The sequence below is a fragment of the Lacerta agilis genome, chromosome 14 (assembly GCF_009819535.1).
Source record: "Lacerta agilis isolate rLacAgi1 chromosome 14, rLacAgi1.pri, whole genome shotgun sequence".
In the NCBI taxonomy this organism is placed as follows: domain Eukaryota; kingdom Metazoa; phylum Chordata; class Lepidosauria; order Squamata; family Lacertidae; genus Lacerta; species Lacerta agilis.
Window position 1 is genome coordinate 23,269,028 of NC_046325.1, and position 21,332 is coordinate 23,290,359.

General features: G+C 39.5%; 1 protein-coding gene across 1 annotated transcript; it reads right to left on the reverse strand.

The window, feature by feature from the left end:
• Positions 1-1,610: 1,610 nt before the first annotated feature.
• Positions 1,611-20,748, reverse strand: LOC117057798 (vomeronasal type-2 receptor 26-like). Its single transcript, XM_033168638.1, has 9 exons — positions 20,744-20,748; positions 19,165-19,456; positions 14,391-14,472; positions 9,838-10,000; positions 8,173-8,464; positions 5,128-5,976; positions 4,253-4,480; positions 3,766-3,892; positions 1,611-2,506 (listed from the first exon to the last, which is right to left on the reverse strand). Exons 1-9 carry the CDS (start codon positions 20,746-20,748, stop codon positions 1,611-1,613), a joined length of 2,934 nt encoding a protein of 977 aa, XP_033024529.1.
• Between the last annotated feature and the right edge of the window lie 584 nt (positions 20,749-21,332).

Below are 21,332 nucleotides of genomic sequence, written 5' to 3' on the forward strand. Positions count from 1 at the left end.
GCAAACCTTCTATTTACACAGCAATGCTCTGATTGCATATAAACTGACTAAAATGGCCCGACTTACTTGGCCATTTAGTCACCTAATGTGTGTGAACTGTGGAGTGCAAATGAAAGTATTGTTTGGTTGATCTTTGCTTCTTCTAGTTCCTAATTCCAGCTCTGACAACGGAAGGGTATATTTGTACCATTATTCACAAATGTCTGATTGGTACTGATCACTGTAACATAACAAAGGTTTTTTGACAAGCATATGAAATAATTACACTTTTGAAAACCTCTGTTCAGATGTGACAAACATGTTTTCTCTAGAGAATATGAGAATGGTGATTACCTTCCCTTTGGACAAACATATCTGTCACATCCGAATAGATGTTTTCAATTCTACTTTGTTGAATAAGAGGGAAAATATAGCACATCAGGAGAAGGATATTAGAAATTCAAGGCTTTGTTCTGGAGTCAGACAGGAAATAAAAGTGTTTGGTCATAGAAATTATTTCCAGGTATATATGAGCTAGAGAATATAAATCCATGGGAAGAAAAATATAAATGTGCCTCTAGGGATAAACAGATTTGTCAATTTTGGTTAATCTCTATTTCTTAATTTTACCATTTTAAATTCAGTTCTGCATATTTTTGAAGCAATTTTTTATTAATCCACATGAGAATTCAACAGCATTGTAGTGCAAATTTCTCTTAATAAACAAATTCTAAACACTCTTTTGACTAATATAAAGATTTTGTAACCAATTCCCCCTCATTTATTTCATTTTTGTTCATATAGTTTGGTTGGAGAACTGCATCACACAATTCAGAGAAGTACTAATTTCAAAGGATAGCTGTGATTTACTTCCTGTATTGGTTTCAAACAGTGCAAATCATGCAGTATTGCCTTAAAATGCAAAGGAAAAAAAATCCCAACCATACATACTTCTGCTGCTATTCCATAATTGTTTTAATACAATTCTGCTAAAAACTATAAGCAGTTCATTTTAAACAAATGAACAAACTCACAGATCTTTTTCTTTGTAACTTGACAAAGTTTATGCACAATGGAGAGATATTAAGCTTTCTGTGTAAATATACAAATTCTGAATTAATATATGCTGCATTTTCATATATATAGATACAATATTTCTACATAGGATTTTGTGAACATCTTTCCTCCAAGATCTGATTATATCACACACAAATAATGCATCATTTGGCATGTCCCATTCCGCATCTAACCCAAACTGAAGCATATTGAACATTCCAGAATAGTACCAATTTCACATGGGTGGATTCAGGGATAACCAAACCCAAATCCAGACATGATAGAATACCACTCAATAGGCCATTTTTATGGGCAGGTGGGGTTACATCAAGTGACAAACAAAAACAAATCACTTTGTAGGTGCAGCTTGAGCTGTTCCTTCAGAAGATTCTTCACATTACTAGCCTGAATTGCTGAATAGCATCAGGCTTCTCTAAGTTCCTACAATCAAGCTCATTTTAGCCAAGTCACAATCTTCTTGAATTCTTATCACTTTCTTTAAAATTTTATGAATCTCTGTATAATGTAAAATATTACCAGACCACAGACAATAATAAAATGCATACCATTCAGTATTATCTTCTTACTAGCTGTCCCCTGTTATTCAGCTCAGGCCTCAACAAAATGATATAACATTTGGGTGCAAAGATGCAACCCAGCAACCCAGCACTGGAAGCTAAAATAGAAAAGACCTCCACAGCCACCATGTATTTGCCCTTGGAGCTCAGATAAGCTGGAATGAAGGATAGCCACACACTGCAGAAGACCAACATGCTGAAAGTGATGAACTTGGCTTCATTGAAACTGTCTGGTAACTTCCTAGCAAAGAAAGCCACAACAAAACTAACAATAGCCAAGAAGCCAAGATAGCCCAAGACACAAGAAAATAAAATGACAGATCCCTCATTACATTCTAATATAATTTCTGTAGTCACTGAGTGCATGTCCACATCTGGGAATGGGGCAGAGGTTGCCAGCCACACACTGCAAATGCCGGCTTGCACAAAGGAACAGGATGCAACAATGGAGTTGGCCAGGCTTTTCCCCACCCATTTTCTCATCCTGCTTCCTGGCTTTGTGGCCATAAATGCCAGAACCACCATGATAGTTTTTGCCAGCACAGAAGAAACAGCCACTGAGAAGATGATGCTGAAAGCAGTTTGTCGCAGAAGACACGTCACCGGTTCAGGATGGCCAATGAAAAGCAATGCAGAAATGAAGCAAAGCAGAAGGGAAATCAGGAGAATGTATGTGAGGTTCTGGTTGTTGGCTTTGACGATGGGAGTGTTGTGGTTCTTCAGAATTATTCCCAGCACCAGAGCTGTCATTAATGCTAAGGAAAGTGCAAAGAGGCTTAAGCAGATCCCCATAGGTTCTTTATAAGATAAGAATGTTCTAGCTTTGGGTATGCAAAAATCATGCTTCATGTTGGGATAGGTTGTGTCCATGCAGTCATAACAGTCATGCATATCTGAAAAGCAAAGGTAATTTATTGTTATTAAATTTATATACTGCCTATCATCCAAAGCTCACAGGCTAGGGTACAACAATAAAAAACAAAATATATAACATATTTCATTCAAAGGGCCATAGATTGTTCAATCTGAGTAAAGCCTGATTGAAGAGGAATGTTTTCACCTGGTGCCTAAAGATATGTAATGAAGGCACTATGAGATAACCAGTCTCCTGTAACCAATATGCTTAAGTCTAAGTAACACATGATGTGGTTAGTGCTATATAACAGGCTGTCCTGCTTCTTTAGTTAGTGCTATATAACAGGCTGTCCTGCTTCTCCATCTTTCCCAAGGAGAACTTACCAACTTTCCCAAGGAGAAGTAACCAACTTACTTAAGTCTAATTAACACATGAAGGAGTTAATACTATAGAGTAAGCTGTCCTGCTATCCTTAGCTAGGTCCTGCTAGGCTTAGCTAGTTGTGACAGTTGCTTTGAGAAAGGCAAAAAATGCCACAGCAGGCATTTTGTTTGAGGGCAAATTCCTTCCTGGCCAATAATACGATGACAATTTTGCACCACAGCAAGGTCTAAGAACCAAAGAACTAAGATACCGTATATATTGTTGGAGGAGGGTTGCTGCACTGCCAACCAAACTGGTGAATACCGTTGGCTTAAATACTCTGGAGGTGGACTACAGTCTTCACTACAGTCTGCTGCTCCACCACTGCCCCTGTGAGAATGCATTTTTGCCCAATTCAGATTCAATATTGTGGGGCAATCCTGCAAGCTCTGATGGCCGGCTGTGGAGGGTTCCAATGGCCAGACACAAGAAAATGGTTTTCAGAGGTGGGCGGAATTTGCTGGGCCACAACCCCTGCCCATCCAGAATACTGCTGAGTGGCCATTACCTTCAAAACTTTTTGTTTCAGGCTTCCGGTTCCTGTATCGTGCCATGGCAATGGCTCTCTCAACACTGGAGAGAAGAACTGGCTGAAAAGCGGAGATGGAAGGGGTTAAACAATGCCCTATAAAACTCTCAGGGCATGGGAGGTAATGGCAATCTGCTGGCACCTCAGTGGCTCACCATGGGGGACAGGCAGGGGGCACTGGGTGCTATGCACTTCACATGATGCAAACCCCCCTTATAATTGTTTTTAATTGGCATTAAGTAAAATAGCACACCAGTGGAGATGGACATTATAACTGTGAACAATCAGCTGCATGGAACTAGGTTTGTGTTGAAGGTGTATGAAGGAGAGGGCATATGTCTTACCCTTCTGAGTTGAAATCTTCCTTTCTGGACATGGAATGCAATCGTAGCAGCAAAATGGCTCCCCCTCCTTCACTTTCTTGCTATAACCAGGATAACAACTCTCACTGCATACGGATAAAGGTTGTGCCTAATCCAGAAATGAAAAAGGACAAGAAAATTGAGCATCAGATCCTTAAGATTTTGGGGACTTATTTCTTAGAAAATAAGGAAGTCATTATGTTATGAAAAATTATAAATAGCTAGAGCATATATATTTAATTAATGGATTGCAAAATACCTCAAAGCAGCTTTCCAAAATGTATTGCATGTGGGGATACAAAGTAATTGTTACTTGACTCTGAAAGAGAGACTACAATTGGGAGAAATTACCTACAATTTATCACAATTCAATAGCAAATAAGGCAAAGCAGAGGTTTATGGTCCCCTATGTAAAATTTAACATTGCAAATCAGAAAAAGTTTTCAATGTACTGACAGTTAGTACTTACCTGGTTAAACAAGCTGTTCCACCTTATGACCTTGTCATTGATGGTCAACACTGGGCCTGGAAGAGGATGAGGATCAAGCCTACCAACTTTTACTTTATGAAAGGATTGGTTGGAGGAAACAATCAAGTTTATAACATCAAATGCAGCTATCATTTTTCCACTTTCATCAAAAGAAATCTTGTCCCCAGCACTGTTATTAAACGAAACACTTTGGAGAAAGTGATGGAGCTAGAAAAAATTAAAATAAAAGAATAAAATAAATAAATAGTTGCATTAATATAGTAGTGTGTAAAATGTTGAACTTAAAAAAAGACACCATAGAAACATATTTTAAAGAAGAGCTGCAATTTTCTGACTATATAGAGCCTTTGCGGGTGGGGTCAAACTTCTGGGAGGGTCCAGCATCCACTATGGCTATAGGGACCAATATTGAATGGACATGTTTTGTTGCAGCTGGGGCAGATGAAGACATCCAGCTGTGCTGCTACATGTGCACCATGCCATTCTTGACTACATAGAATCATAGAATTGTAGAGCTGGAATTGGACACAAGTGTCATATACTCAAGTTCCCAGCAATGCAGTAATAACAATGGTACTCTGTTTGGAAGGAATGGAATTTGGCCGAAGAATTGGTCACCACTGAAAACATCACTAGCATGCACTATACACTGTAGTTTCAGTAGGTTCATATATACCAAAAAGACACATAAAAGGAAGGCTGGCTGAAGCATAGGCTATTCTTTCATTTCAATGAAGTGGGCAGAGAAAGGAATATGAAAATGTGAACACAGGGAGAATTTTATGGACAAATTAGTATCTCTGGTTACCCTCAAAAGACGGTGTGCTAGCACATGGGAATGTGTGGAAAATTACCTGCCAAAACGGTTGATTCTGAAGTTTGGGTCTTCCTCTGGCTATCACTGTGCCATATGTCCTTCTGGATAAGAACATGGCTTGTAAAGCATGGGCCACTACATAGACTGCATTATAGATGCTGTAGCTGTGCCCAGTCATACTCATTTCAAAAAAAGGGAGAGGGAGGCTCTCCAACTTCTCTTCTCCTGTGCAAATATCTCCATCCGCATTGCTCCCAATGGTATTTAAGAAGACACAGCTGAATACGGTCTCCCAGAATTTCTTTATAAAATCATCTTCTATTGCGTTTAAAGGATTTCTCTTCTCAAGAAACTTGTGAAATGTCTGTAAATAACTGAACTGATATCTGAAGGCTATAGCACCATGGAATAGTTCAACATCCCAATGCCTTTGATAGTGAAATGCACTGATCTCCACCTGGGCTGTAGCTATCCAAACTTTCCCCCTTAATTTATTTTCAACAGATAAAACCGGAAGCCATCTAAAAAATGACATGGAATAAGATTCTCCATAGATCACTATTACATTTGCATTGCTGCCCAGCATACTGTCATTTATTTTGACCCCATCTTCTATGATGTCCATAAATTCAGTGATAAAAGAAAGTGTGGGGATTCTCTCTATGAAGGCAAAACAAACACCCTTCTGGGAAAAGAGTGGAAGGACAGTTTGCACAAATCTTTCTCCATTATCATTCTCCATAACAATGACCCCAATCCACGTCCATCCAAAATGCAGAAGCAGAGAGAGAATGCCCTCATATTGAAGGGCTTCCTGGGGGACCATCTGGTAGAAGGAAAGGCCTGGGGTTTTATCATTCATCACTGGTGCAGGACTGAATGTTAGCTGAAGATGAAAGAGGACATGTGTGTGAAAATTATTATTATACTGTGATTATATATCACTTTTATGTTTTGATAGTTCCTCCCAACTCTGGAGTGCTGGGATTGATGACCTGAGAGAGGGATTTCTCTTTGGCAGCTAATAAATTATGCAATACCCTCCCCACATAGATGCATTTAACATCTTTGTTGCCTAGCTTCTGCCATATTCTAAGGACACACAGTATTACCCAAATTAAATTTGGAAGTTTAATGGGATGCACAGCTTCTGTTTTGTTTCACAGATATTTTACTGGAGTGGTTTTTTGAGGGGGTTTTTTTTTTACTTGCTTCAGTAAACACTTTACTTACTTTAAATTGTATTGTTATGTTTTCCCCTTATTTCTTCAAGACAACACCTAGGAATTTATTCAGTATCAACTTCTGGGCTCTCCTCCTATTTCCCTTGCCCTGGGCTCTCCTCCTATTTCCCTTGCCCTTATAACTGAAGTCCCAATAATATCCACCAGTTCTCAAGTGGGTCTTTCATACCACCACTGTTACTTTAAGAGCCAGTTCCCTGGCCACTGTATACAATCACCACGTCTGACTTGACAAGTCAAGAATTTTTGCGCCCCAGCTCTTTGTCTCCCTGGCCAGCATCTACCTTTGTGTATCAGTGGGAAAGAGGAAGCAGTCCGTAAAAACAGTAATCACAGGTATTATAGCCAGTTGGGGCAGTTATGAAACATCCTGTAGACAGCCTCAAACCACCAACAAAGCCTAGCACCATGTACCTGTTGGAGAGCCATTGAATGCATTTTCTCTCAGCTCTCCTTTCATCAAACAAGATCTTATTAATCTTTGAGAGCAAGTACAAAATTCATGGGGCTCAAACTTGGGAGGAAGCTAAAGATTTGAATTATTTAGTGTATTTTACAGATTAACCAGGGACAAAACTTTTTCATGATATACAGATTCTCCAAGGCCTTTTAGAGATCACGTACATATATTGGATGGAAAATGTACAAAATGATATTCGGATATACATGTTTCCCAATGTGGGTTGGGGAGCATGTTTTTTGCTGGGTTAAAAATATTTTAAGTATATTTCTATTTTATTTTAGCATATTGTTTTTACATTTGAATGTTTGCCACCTTTGGCTCCTTTTGGAGGAATGTTGAGATACAAATCAAATAAATAAATCAAATAAATAAATCAAATAAATAAATAAATAAATATATGTTGACTGTTAAAAGGACCTACCGTATTTTTCGCTCCATAGGACGCACCGGACCATAGGGCGCACCTCATTTTTAGAGGAGGAAACAAGAAAAAAAATTTTTTTCTGGTTTTCCTCCTCTAAAAGCCCTGTTTTGTTTTGTTTTGTTTATTAGAGGAATAGCTAAAAGTTTTGCAGCTTTTTTGCAAAGGGGAAAGCCCTGGCTTTTTTGAGGATCAGCTAAAAGTTTTGCAGCTGTTTTTGCAAAGGCAAAAGGCCTTTTTTTTGAGGATCAGCTAAAAGCTTTGCAGCTGTTTTTGCAAAGGCAAAAGGCCTTTTTTTGAGGACCAACTAAAGGTTTTGCAGCTTTTTTGCAAAGGGAAAAGCCCTGGTTGTTGTTTTTTTTAGGATCATCTAAAGGTTTTGCAGCTTTTTTTGCAAAGGGGGAAAAGCAAAGAGGAAAAGCCCCATTTTTATGGGGTTTAACTCACATTTCTGAAAAAATCTTAAGGAAAGGGAGCCATTTCTACTGTTTCCAGACAGATAATCTAATCAGCCAGTCACATGTCCTGGGGAAACAAACAACCTCCCTCTGCAGCACATTCAACAAAGGAGGGCGGGGCTGAAAGGGAGCCGGGACTCTTATCTCTCTCCCGATCTCTAGCTGATCAGCTGCTGAGCGGGGTCCTTTCAACACTCCCTTTTCTCTTTGTAAAATAAAAAGCACAATCTGCTTTTGGCCCCTGGGCAACTCAGCTCCAGGGACCACCATTCGCTCCATAAGACGCACAGGTATTTCCCCTTACTTTTCAAGAGGAAAAAAGTGCGTCTTATGGAGCGAAAAATACGGTAATTCCTTCCTCTTGGATATATTAAGTACATTTTCACTGAATGTGAAAAATAGCTGTTGTTGTCTCTAGCTGTGTAGTTCATTCTACTAATATATATATATATATATATATATATATATATATATATATATATATAATCTCCCTTACCTGTGGAATTTTGTAGATATCCAAAACAGTGGCCACATGAAGAGAGATATCCAAATCCAGTCCTCCAATGACTGCTATCAAATGTTTTTGGGTGTCGCATAAGTAGTTAGGGACAAATACCTCCAATGTGGAGGTAAGTAGCATAGTAGCATGATAAGTCTTCTGCGCATTGAAATAGCTGTCATAGATACAGATGCCCAAGGTGACATTTGGTAACAGCTGAGGGTTTTCATTTATCTCCAGTACTGCAAATGCCAAAGCCAGGATGTGCTGGTAATTTTTGGGCACCACACTAGAACAAGAGTTTACAACTACAATCAGACACATATTCTTCCCTTAATAAATTGTTGTAATTTTCTTCTGCATCAGCTTCATCAGTCTTTATTTATTTATATGCCTTTTGAAGTGGGAAAAGGTAAACAATTAATTATATCAACATATATGTTCACAAAATTGGTATTGATAGATATATTACTATGATTGACACAATGGAAAACACACTCACATTGATACATCTATTAATGTTTTAACCCTACACTGGGCATATTCATAATGATAGCCATGGAATGTGATATGAATTTTCTTTCAAAGAAACACACACTTGTAGGAAAAAAGAAAGAAAGAATCCAGTCTATTTTAATACAATGCAAAAGGGATGCATTGAGATGGTTATGGTAACTGTCATAAATGGAAAGATTCAGGAAATGTAAATAAAATGGAAAAAAACAACACAAAACACTGTTCTGTTTGAAGCCAAGTAACAGAAATATCAGAAGGAATGGGAAAAAAAGAAAAGTGTAAATGCAGAGAATATGTATATGATGAAAGAAAGGAAACAGGAGATGGAGATGGGTGAGATGCAGGAGGTTGAAAAAGAAAGAAGAGCTAAAATTCTTTCTACTCTGGATTTTACCTTACATACAAAAAAAATGTGATAAAGGAAATGCATGACAGAATCTCATATAATTTTTTAACAGTAGCAGTAACAATAGTAGTCATAGCTGAGGAGGTATATTTGGACCAGTGATGGTATAATTGTGTGGGGAATGTGTTATCGAGCTTCCGGGGGTGGAGGCAATATGAATACAGCTAACTGGATCTGGAAAAAGCTTGTTAACTTCCTGGTAGAGGCTCTCAGAGGTGACAACAAATTTTGCTTTGTCCTATGGAATTTCTTTCTCTCTTCAGCATTCCCTTAAATGTATTACCTTTTCTACAGTTCAACAAGAAAATATTTTTTATGAGCTTCTAAGACTGAGGGATGTGGATCGCACTGTGGGTTAAACCACAGAGCCTAGGGCTTGCCGATCAGAAGGTCGGCAGTTCAAATCCCCGTGATGAGGTGAGCTCCCGTTGCTCGGTCCCAGCTCCTGCCAATTAGCAGTTTGAAAGCACGTCAAAGGGCAAGTAGATAAATAGGTACTGCTCAGGCGGGAAGGTAAACAGTGTTTCCATGCGTTGCTCTGGTTCACCAGAAGCAGCTTAGTCTTGCTGGCCACATGACCCGAAAGCTGTATGCTGGCTCCCCCGGCCAATAAAGCGAGATGAGAGCCGCAACCCCAGAGTCATCCATGACTGGACCTAACGGTCAGGGGTTCCTTTACCATTACCTTTAAGACTGAGATGATTTAACAAATGAAAAGTTAGAAAAGGTTAGTTCCTTACCAAAGATCTTCAAATGATGCTGCTGGAGGTTTGGTTGTGAAGGCTATTGAGTTAGCAACAATGAAACTGTGTGAAACAACCCCACCAATTATGATGCTGCTTGAGTGACAGTATTTTTGAAGGGGAGGGTGTGGAATATGGATCCTGCATTTAACAAGGTGATCTTCACATGCAATATGAGAAGACAGTATTAGCAGGAAGACAACTAATACCATCATATTAATCACCACCCTTCAGTCTACCTCATGATTCCACCTGCATCATTATCAGGATGTACTCTGTCATTCTCGTGACCTGATTGCTCAGTCAATCGAATGATATGCCTGAATCATAACATCCAAGATATGAAGTATAAGTGATCAGATTGGCGTGTCCATGCTTGTTCCTAGTCCCTCATCATACCTGTGATTGCAAGAGGGCATCTTTGTGCCATACTCAGATTAGTTCTCTAAGGGGAAACGATAATTGTACAGTAGATTTTAGAATTTAATTATAGACTATATAAATGAATGGGAGTATGATATGAACTCAAATATGGGAATTCCCTGTGGAATTGCAAACGAAAATATGTTTATCGCATCTGAATAGAAGTTTTCTTTTCCACTTTTCTAACTAGGAATGTACACTTAAGCTTTTAAATGCCTGAGATGTTCTATAATATTTGTGTGGACAGACGGAGTCCCCCAACCCCCAGGCAACCCCGGAGTGGAATAATGACACAAGAAAATGTGCTATGGGATTAAATTGGTCACAACTTTATTAAGATTCAGATGTAGGAAGACCTTGGCTCAGGCATTGAGCGTTTATCCTTCCCAGCCCCCAGCCAGGGATCTGGGAAACTTCGGGGTTATCCAGAATATGTGGGGATTGGGCTAGAACTGGAGAACATATGTTCAAGCAGATAGCCTGCCCCCCATTTGCTGCCACTGGTGGGGGAAAGCAATGACAATCTCTCGGCGTATGGCCAATGCCTCCCCCTAATAACTCTTTAACGGGGAACCCTGGTATTGCTGCCACACTGGGGGCATGGAGTCACCACCCCACGCCCCCCCCCCATTTAGGAAGATAACTAAAGGATTCTGCCCAAGGCCTGAAACTGCCACCCAAGAGCGCCAACTCGCAGTCATCCTTTACCTCACATAAATCTGTCCAGCTGTATGAATGATATTTTAACCCTATTTTCAGGACTCCCCACTGCAAGCCTAATATAGCTGAGGTGAGCAGTATAAAGCATGAGAGAAGTTCTGAATATACTATCCTCAAACCCAAAACCCTTAGCTTATAAAACTCTGTCACTTTGCTATACAATCATAGAACTGGAAGGGAAGTAGTGAGAAATTCAGTTGAATTGCCTTTCAAAACTAAGGAAACCAAACATCAATGTATATAGATTTTTGTTCAATCAACTAATCAACCTTTATTGGCACACAGAGAAGACAAGACTATACAGGTCGACAGGTAAAACTTGGCATCTTTTATTAAGAAAACATTACAGAAATCGTAGTGAAACAGAAGGCTACAATTACACACACAACACCAGCTTGTGAAAAAGATAAATAAAGTCAATCTTATTGAACTAGTTGTTATTTACTTGAGTAGATTTCAGTTTCAGTACATGTGAAGAGTTCCTTGGTCACTCTCTTCTGCACTTATTCCAGCTGGTCAATATTCTGCTTAAATTATGGTGCCTAGAACTCAACATAGTACACAGGGTGCAGATTGGCCAAGGCAGAATAGGGTTGTACTGTTATATACCCTTGATCAGGACACCACAATTCTATTCACACAACCTAGAATAGCATTAGCTTTTTTGCTGCTGAATCACACTGTTGAGTAATGTCATGTTTGTGGTCTACTAAGACCCCTAGATCCTTTTCACATGTACTAATAGCAAGCCAGAGGTGAGAAACCCTTTCCACTATTGGGCTGGATCCTGAGAGTGGGATTCAAAATAAGTTCAACTCAGAGCAGACCCACTGAAATTAATGAACCTAAGTTAGTCATGTGCATTAGGAACTAGTTGAACACCACCCTTACATTCCTGAAAAGGCCATTTTGTTGGACAGGTGGGTTTATCCACCAATCAGTCACCTGTTGTCACAATCCTTCAAATTGCCAGCCTGAATAGGTATAAGTGCCAATTCCAGTAAGCTTCTATAAGCCTGTAAGTAATCCGACTTTGGGCAAGTTGTTCCATACTCACATCCACGTGATATAGAGAGATATCACAGCAAAAAAATAAACTAGAAGGCTTGATGGTCTCTTCTTGAATTCCTACTATGTTCTTCTTTAAAATGTTATGATTCTCTGTATAATCTGACATATTACCAGATTTGTGTAACAGTAATTACATTTACTGCCATTTTGGTAAGAATTCAGTGCCCAAATCTTTCATAACATATTGAATTTCAGAAATTTAGCAACCAAATAGTCACCATTTTATATTTTTATTGAATTGGTCTGACTTAAAAATACCTTCTGTACATACGTAACATTTCCCTTGGGGGACGGGAGAGTTGATTCTGAGTTTCACATGTATTTCAAACTAGTAAGTGCATGGAGGATTTTGAGCAAAATGTATATTGAACAGCTCCAGAAAGAGAAACATATCAGAAAGGTGTGTGCATGTGTGCACACATGCATCCAGACCACAGACTGTAACGGAAAGCATGCTATTCGGTCTTATCTTCTTACTAGCTGTCCCCTGTTGTTCAGCTCAGGCCTCAACAAAATGATATAACATTTGGGTGCAAAGATGCAACCCAGCAACCCAGCACTGGAAGCTAAAATAGAAAAGATCTCCACAGCCACCATGTATTTGCCCTTGGAGCTCAGATAAGCTGGAATAAAGCATAGCCACACACTGCAGAAGACCAACATGCTGAAAGTGATGAACTTGGCTTCATTGAAACTGTCCGGTAACTTCCTAGCAAAGAAAGCCACAACAAAACTGGCAATAGCCAAGAAGCCAAGATAGCTCAAGACACAAGAAAATAAAATGACAGATCCCTCATTACATTCTAATATAATTTCTGTAGTCAGTGAGTGCATGTCCACATCTGGGAATGGGGCAGAGGTTGCCAGCCACACACTGCAAATGCCGGCTTGCACAAAGGAACAGGATGCAACAATGGAGTTGGCCAGGCTTTTCCCCACCCATTTTCTCATCCTGCTTCCTGGCTTTGTGGCCATAAATGCCAGAACCACCATGATAGTTTTTGCCAGCACAGAAGAAACAGCCACTGAGAAGATGATGCTGAAAGCAGTTTGTCGCAGAAGACATGTCACAGGTTCAGGATGGCCAATGAAAAGCAATGCAGAAGTGAAGCAAAGCAGAAGGGAAATCAGGAGAATGTATGTGAGGTTCCGGTTGTTGGCTTTGATGATGGGAGTGTTGTGGTTCTTCAGAATTATTCCCAGCACCAGAGCTGTTATTACTGCTAAGGAAAGTGCAAAGAGGCTTAAGCTGATCCCCAGAGGTTCTTTATAAGATAAGAATGTCCTAGCTTTGGGTATGCAAAAGTCATGCTTCATGTTGGGATAGCTTTTGTCCATGCAGTCATAACAGTCATACATATCTGAAAAGCAAAGGTACACAAATTCTTGTTATAAAATTTACATACCGCCTTTCATCCAAACATCATGGGGTGGGGTACAACAATTAAAAACAGAATATATAACATAATTCATTCAAAGGGCCATAGGTTGTTTTATGAGAGAAAAGCCTGATTGAAGAGGGATGTTTTCACCTGGTACATAAAGATATGTAATGATGGCACTGTGGGATTACCAGTCTTCTATAACCAACTTGTTGTTGTTCAGTCGTGTCCGACTCTTCGTGACCCCATGGACCAGAGCACGCCAGGCACCCCTATCCTCCACTGCCTCCTGCAGTTTGGCCAAACTCATGCTAGTCACTTCAAGACCACTGTCCAACCATCTCATCCTCTGTCGTCCCCTTCTCCTTGTGCCCTCCATCTTTCCCAAGGAGAACTTACCAACTTTCCCAAGGAGAAGTAACCAACTTACTTAAGTCTAATTTAACACATGAGGGAGTTAATACTATAGAGTAAGCTGTCCTGCTATCCTTAGCTAGGTCCTGCTAGGCTTAGCTAGTTGTGACAATTCCTATGATAAAGGCAAAAAAATGCTACAACAGGCCCAATTTGTTTGAGGGCAAATTCCTTCCTGACCAAGAATACGATGATCATTTTACACCACATTGAGGTCTAAAAACCAAAGAACTAAGATACAGTATATATGTTGTTGGAGGGAAGGTTGCTGCTCTGCTGACCAAACTGGTGAATACCATTGGCTTAAATACTCTGGAGGTGGACTACAGTCTTCACTACAGTCTGCTGCTCCACCACTGCCCCCGTGAGAAAGCATTTTTGCCCAATTCAGATTCAATATTGTGGGGCAATCCTGCAAGCTCTGATGGCCGGCTGTGGAGGGTTCCAATGGCCAGACACAAGAAAATGGTTTTCAGAGGTGGGGGGAATTTGCTGGGCCACAACCCCTGCCCATCCAGAATACTGCTGAGTGGCCATTACCTTCAAAACTTTTTGTTTCAGGCTTCCGGTACCTGTATCGTGCCATAGCAATGGCTCTCTCAACATTGCAGAGAAGAATAGGCTGAAAAGGGGAAATGGAAGGGTTTAAATCATGCTCTATAAAACTCTCGGGGCATGGGAGGTACTGGCAATCTGCCAGCGCCTCAATGGCTCACCATGGGGGACGGGCAGGGGGCACTGGGTGCTATGCACTTCACATGATGCAAACCTCCCCCCCCATTGCCCTTGGATGTGGAGGTTCTTCTTATAATTGGTTTTAATTGGCATTAAGAAAAATAACACACCATGGGTGATGGATATTATAACTGTGAACAATCAGCTGCATGGACCTGAGGGTTGAAATTGGGAGAAGATTCTTGTGATAAAGGTGTATGAAGGAGAGGACATAAGTATATGTCTTACCCTTCTGAGTTGAAATCTTCCTTTCTGGACATGGAATGCAATCGTAGCAGCAAAATGGCTCCCCCTCCTTCACTTTCTTGCTATAACCATGGTAACAACTGTCAGTCCATATGGATAAAGGTTGTGCCTAATCCAGAAATGAAAAAGGACAAGAAAATTGAGCTTCAGATCCTTAAGATATTGGGGACTTATTTCTTGGAGAATAAGGAAGCCATTATGTTATGAGAAATTATAAATAGCTGGAATATATATATTTATTTCCTAAAATTTATACACTACTGCATTGTAAAATACCTCAAAGCCGTTTTCTAAAAGGTATTGCATGTGGGGATACAAAATAATTGTTACTTGACTCTGAAAGGAAGACTACAAACGGGAGAAATTACCTACATCTTGCTATTTATCAAAATTCAATAGCAAATAAGGCAAAGCAGAGGTTTATTGTTAGGAATGAGCCAGCTCCTAGTGGAACTTTACAGCCTGTGCAGAACAGAGAGGCATAGATTTGACGGAGGATGAGCAAACAACACAGCGGTCAGTAGAAACTCCTCTAGACGCCGGTTGCTGAGGGAACAACTGAGTAGGAGGCTGAAATACAGCCAAAGCTCTCAGGAAGTTCAAACAGGAGTGAACAGACACATAGACAGTCTGTCAGAATAGGAAGAGGCTGGAGCTAATCCAATAAGTTTGAAGAGTCAGCGAATGGGAGGGCTGCCAGATAGGAAGCAAAACAAGAGAAATAAGGGATGACGGTTCAATATATTCTGTAACAACCAGAAGAAGTCTTCAGAAGGGTCACAGGCTGTGTTAGAGCCGTCTGGAGCTATCTGTTTGTTTTTGCAACAAATCCTCCTTTTTAATTACCTATGCTTACTAAGTTATCAAGCTAGGAACCTGGACTCCTGACATTTATGGTGCCCTATGTAAAATAAGGATTTTTACAATTAAATGGTTTCATTATGCTAGTGAAAAGAATAACTTTCAAGGGTCTTGCTTAACAACAATAGTTACCTGTGACTGGATGAAGAAAAGCTTCTGCCTTCAAAAAATGGAAATGTGTTCATGCTTGTTTGTATACAATTAATGTTTTATTTTATTTATTTGCATATATTTGGTTTTATTTCTACTTATTTTTATTTCGTAATCATTTAAAAAGGGAAATAACATTGCAAATCAGAAATAGTTTGCAATGTACTGACAGTTAGTACTTGCCTGGTTAAACAAGCTGTTCCACCTTATGACCTTCTCATTGATGGTCAACACTTGGCCTGGAAGAGGATGAGGATCAAGCCTACCAACTTTTACTTTATGAAAGGATTGGTTAGAGGAAACAATCAAGTTTATAACATCAAATGCAGCTATCATTTTTCCACTTTCATCAAAAGAAATCTGGTCCCCAGCACTGTTATTAAACGAAACACTTTGGAGAAAGTGATGGAGCTAGATAAAAAGAAAATAATAAATAAATAGTTGCATTTATACAGTAGTGTCTTTGTCCATGGAGTTTTCTTGGCAGGGATACTGCCTGGCGTGCTCTGGTCCATGGGGTCACGAAGAGTCGGACACGACTGAACGACTGAACAACAAAATACAGTAGTGTGTAAAATGTTGAACTTTAAAAAAACGACACATTACAATTACATATTTTTTAAAGAAGAGCTGTGTTTTTATGACTACATGGTTGGCATGAAACAATGTAGGACTGTGCCTCTGGGAGTGAGGTCAAACTTTTGGGAGGTTCCAGCTCCTGCTATGGCTATAGAAACCGATATGGAAGAGGCAGGTTTTATTGCAGCTGGGGCAGATGAAGACATCCAGCTGTGCTGCTGCATGTGCAGCATACCACTCCTGACTACATAGAATTGTAGAGTTGGAAGGGGACACAAGTGTCATATAGTCAAGTTCCCAGCAATGCAGTAATCTGGTACTCTGTTTGGCCGAAGAATTAGTCATCGCTAAAAAACATCACAAGCGCCCATTATACACTGTAGTTTCAGTAGATTCATATATACTAAAAAGACACATAAAAGGAAGGCTGGCTGAAGCATAGGCTATTCTTTCATTTCTTTGAAGTGGGTAGAGAAAGGAATACGAAAATGTGTACATAGGGAGAATTTTATGCACAAATTAGTATCTTTGGTTACCCTCAAAAGACAGTGTGCTACCAAATGAGAATGTGTGGAAAATTACCTGCCAAAACAGTTGATTCTGAAGTTCAGGTCTTCCTCTGGCTATCACTGTGCCATATGTCCTTCTGGATGAGAACATGGCTTGTAAAGCATGGGCCACTACATAGACTGCAAAATCGAAAATTCTTTCTAGTAGCACCTTAGAGACCAACTGAGTTAGTTGCTGGTATGAGCTTTCGTGTGCATGCACACTTCTTCAGATACATAGACTGCATTATAGATGCTGTAGCTGTGCCCAGTCATACTCATTTCAAAAAAAGGGAGAGGGAGGCTCTCCAACTTCTCTTCTCCTGTGCAAATATCTCCATCCGCATCATTCCCAATGGTATTTAAGAAGACACAGCTGAATACGGTCTCCCAGAATTTCTTTATAAAATCATCTTCTATTGCGTTTAAAGGATTTCTCTTCTCAAGAAACTTGTGAAATGTCTGTAAATAACTGAACTGATATCTGAAGGCTATAGCACCATGGAATAGTTCTGCATCCCAATGCCTTTGATAGTGAAATGCACTGATCTCCACCTGGGCTGTAGCTATCCAAACTTTCCCCCTTAATTTATTTTCAACAGATAAAAATGGAAGCCATCTAAAAAATGACATGGAATAAGATTCTCCATAGATCACTATTACATTTGCTTTGCTGCCCAGCATACTGTCATTTATTTTGACCCCATCTTCTATGATGTCCATAAATTCAGTGACAAAAGAAAGTGTGGGGATTCTCTCTATGAAGGCAAAACAAACACCTTTCTGGGAAAAGACTGGAAGCTCAGTTTGTACAAATCTTTCTCCATTATCATTATCCATAACAATGACCCCAATCCACGTCCACCCGAAATGCAGAAGCAGAGAGAGAATGCCCTCATACTGAGTGGCTTCCTGGGGGACCATCTGGTAGAAGGAAAGGCCTGGGGTTTTATCATTCATCACTGGTGCAGGACTGAATGTTAGCTGAAGATGAAAGAGGACATGTGTGTGAAAATTATTATTATACAGTCATACCTCGGGTTATGGCTGCTTCAGGTTGCACGTTTTCGGGTTGTGCACCGCGCCAAACCCAGAAGTACTGGAATGGGTTACTTCCGGGTTTCAGTGTTTGTGCATGCGCAGAAGTGCTGAATCGTGACCCGCACGTGCACAGAAGCAGTGCTGCAGGTTGCAAACTTGCCTCCCGCACGGATCACGTTCGCAACCCAAGTGCCCACAGTACTGTAATTATATATCACTTTTATGTTTTCATAGTTCCTCCCATGGCAGGGAATAATTACCTGAGAAAGGGATTTCTCACTGGCAGCTCCTAAATTATACAACACCCACCCCACATAGATGCATTTACCATCTTTGTTGCCTTGCTTCTGCCATATTCTAAGGACACACAGTGTTTATGAAAATAAATTTGGAAGTTTAATGGGGATGCACGGTTGCACACCTTCTGTTTTGTTTTAAAGGTATTGCACTGGGGTGGTTTTTTTAAGGGAATTCTTTTACTTGGGTTTAGTAAAAGCTTATTTATTTTAAATTACAGTATATTGTTACATCATTCCCTTATTTCTTCACGACAACTAGGAATTTACTCAGTATCAGTTTCCCCTTTCCTTTTTAGCTCTCTTCCTGTTTTCCTTGCCCTTCTATAACTGAATACCAGTAATATTTAGCAATTCTCAAGTGGGTCTTTCATAATACCACTGTTCCTTTAAGAGCCAGTTCGTCACCACGTCTGGCCTGGCAAGCCAATAATTTTGCGCCCCAGCTCAAACTTGGAAGGAAGATGAAGATGTTAATTATTTAGTGTATCTTGGAGATAGCCAAGGACAAATCTCTTTTAAGATACATGATATTCAAAATACATGTTCCCCAAGGTGGTTTAAAAATGTTTTAACTGTGTTTCTATTTTATTTTTAACATATTGTTTTTACATTTTGATGTTTGCCACCCTGGGCTCCTTTTGGGGGAGTGCTGGGATAGAAATCAAATCAAATCAACCAACCAACCAACCAATCAATCAATCAATACATGCTGACTGTCAAATGGGCCTGATTCCTTCTTCTTGGAAATATTATGTGCACATTTCATTGAATTTGAAAAGAGCTGTTGTGGTCTCTAGTTGTTTAGTTCATTTTACCACTAGCATTTATACTACTCGGAATACACATATCCCTTACCTGTGGAATTTTGTAGATATCCAATACAGTGGCCACATGAAGAGAGGTATCCGAATCCAGTCCTCCAATGACTGCTATCAAATGTTTTTGGGTGTCGCATAAGTAGTTAGGGACAAATACCTCCAATGTGGAGGTAAGTAGCATAGTAGCATGATAAGTCTTCTGCGCATTGAAATAGCTGTCATAGATACAGATGCCCAAGGTGACATTTGGTAATAGCTGAGGGTTTTCATTTATCTCCAGTACTGCAAATGCCAAGGCCAGGATGTGCTGGTAATTTTTGGGCACCACACTAGAACAAGAGTTACAACTACAATCAGATACATATTCTTCCCTTAATAAATTGTTGCAATTTTTTTCTGCATCAGCTTCATCAGTCTCAATTTATATGCCTTTTGAAGTGGGAAAAGGTAAACAATCAACTATATCAGCATATATCTTCACAAAATTGGTACTGATAGGTATATTACTATGATTGACACAATGGAAAACACACTCACATTGATACATCTATTGATGCTCTAACCCTACACTATGCACATTCATAATGATAGCCACGGAATGTGATATGAATTTTCTTTCAAAAATACACACTTCTGCAACGAAAAAAGAAGGAAAGAAAGAATCCAGTCAATTTTAATACAATAGAAAGGGATGCATTAAGATAGTTATGGTACCTCTCATAAATGGAAAGATTCATGAAATGTAAATAAAACAAAAACAAAAATCACTGCTCTGTTTGAAATCAAGTAACAGAAATATTAGAAGGAATGGAAAGCAAACAAAGCTGTAAGTGTGAGAATATGCATATGATGAAAGAAAGGAAAGACCTGTTGGAGATGGGTGAGATGCAGGAGTTTGTAAAGGAAAGAAGAGCTAAAATTCTTTCTACTCTGGCTTTTTACCTTAAATTCAAAAAATGTGACAAAGGAATGCATGATAGAATCTCATATCATCAATTTTTAACAGTAGTAGTAACGATAGTAGTCATAGTTGAGAGGTATATTTGGACCAGTGGTTGGTACAATGGTGGGGGATATGCTATCTATCTTCCAGGGGGGCAATATGAATAGAGCTAATTGGATCTGGAAAAAGTAAATTCCCTTCCTTGAGTGTCGAAGCTCTGAACACTCTCAGAGGTAACAATAGATTTTTCTTTGTCCTGTGGCATTTCTTTCTTTCTTCAGGATTCCCAGTGCAACAAGAAAATATTTTTGATAATCTTCTAAGACTAAGATGAATTAACAACAACAAAAATTTGATATTTCTTCTTTGGCATTCCCTAAATGTATTCCCAAAAAACAAAAATTCAAAGTTAGACAAGATTACTTCCTTACGACAGATCCTCAAATGATGCTGCTGGAGGTTTGGTTGTGAAAGACTATTGAGTTAGCAACAACGAAACTGTTGAGAAACAACCCCACCAATTATGATGCTACCAGACTGACGGTATTTTGAAGCGGAGGGTGTGGAGCATGGATCCTGCATTTAACAAGGGGATCTTCACATGCAATATGAGAGACAGTATTAGCAGGAAGACAACTAATACCATCATATTGATCACAACCCTTCACTCTACCTCATGATTCCACCTGCATCATTATCAGGATGTACTCTGTCATTCTCGTGACCTGACTTGAATGCTCAGTGAATCTGATGATATGCCTGAATCATAACATCCAAGATATGAAGTAAAGTGATCAGATTGGCGTGTGCATGCTTGTTCCTAGTCTCTCATCATAACTGTGATTGCAAGAGGGCATCTTTGTGCCATCCTCAGATTAGTTTTCTAAGGGGAAATGGTAATTGTACAGTAGATTTTAGAATTTAATTATAGACTATATAAATGAATGGGAGTATGATATGAACTCAAATGTGGGAATTCCCCGTGGAGTTGCAAATGAAAACATGTTTATCATATCTGAATATAATTTTTCTTTTCCACTTTTCTGACTAGGAATGTACTCTTATGCTTTTAAATTCCTGAGTAGAGATGTTCATTAATGTTTATTAGTATAAGGATTCACACCCCAAGAGTATTGATAGGTTGCTATCTAACAGAATGATCTTTGACCTCACATAAATCTATCCAGCTGTGTGGATGATATTTTAACCCCATTTTCAGGACTCCCCACCCCAAGCCTAGCATAATTTTTTTGGGGGGGATA

Coding starts and splice junctions, on each gene's coding strand:
- LOC117057798 (XM_033168638.1), bottom strand. Junction 5,977..8,172: donor ATATCTACAAAATTCCACAG/GTAAGGGAGATT, acceptor TTTCATCTTCAG/CTAACATTCAGTCCTGCACC. Junction 3,893..4,252: donor GGAACAGCTTGTTTAACCAG/GTAAGTACTAAC, acceptor TTTCTGGATTAG/GCACAACCTTTATCCGTATG.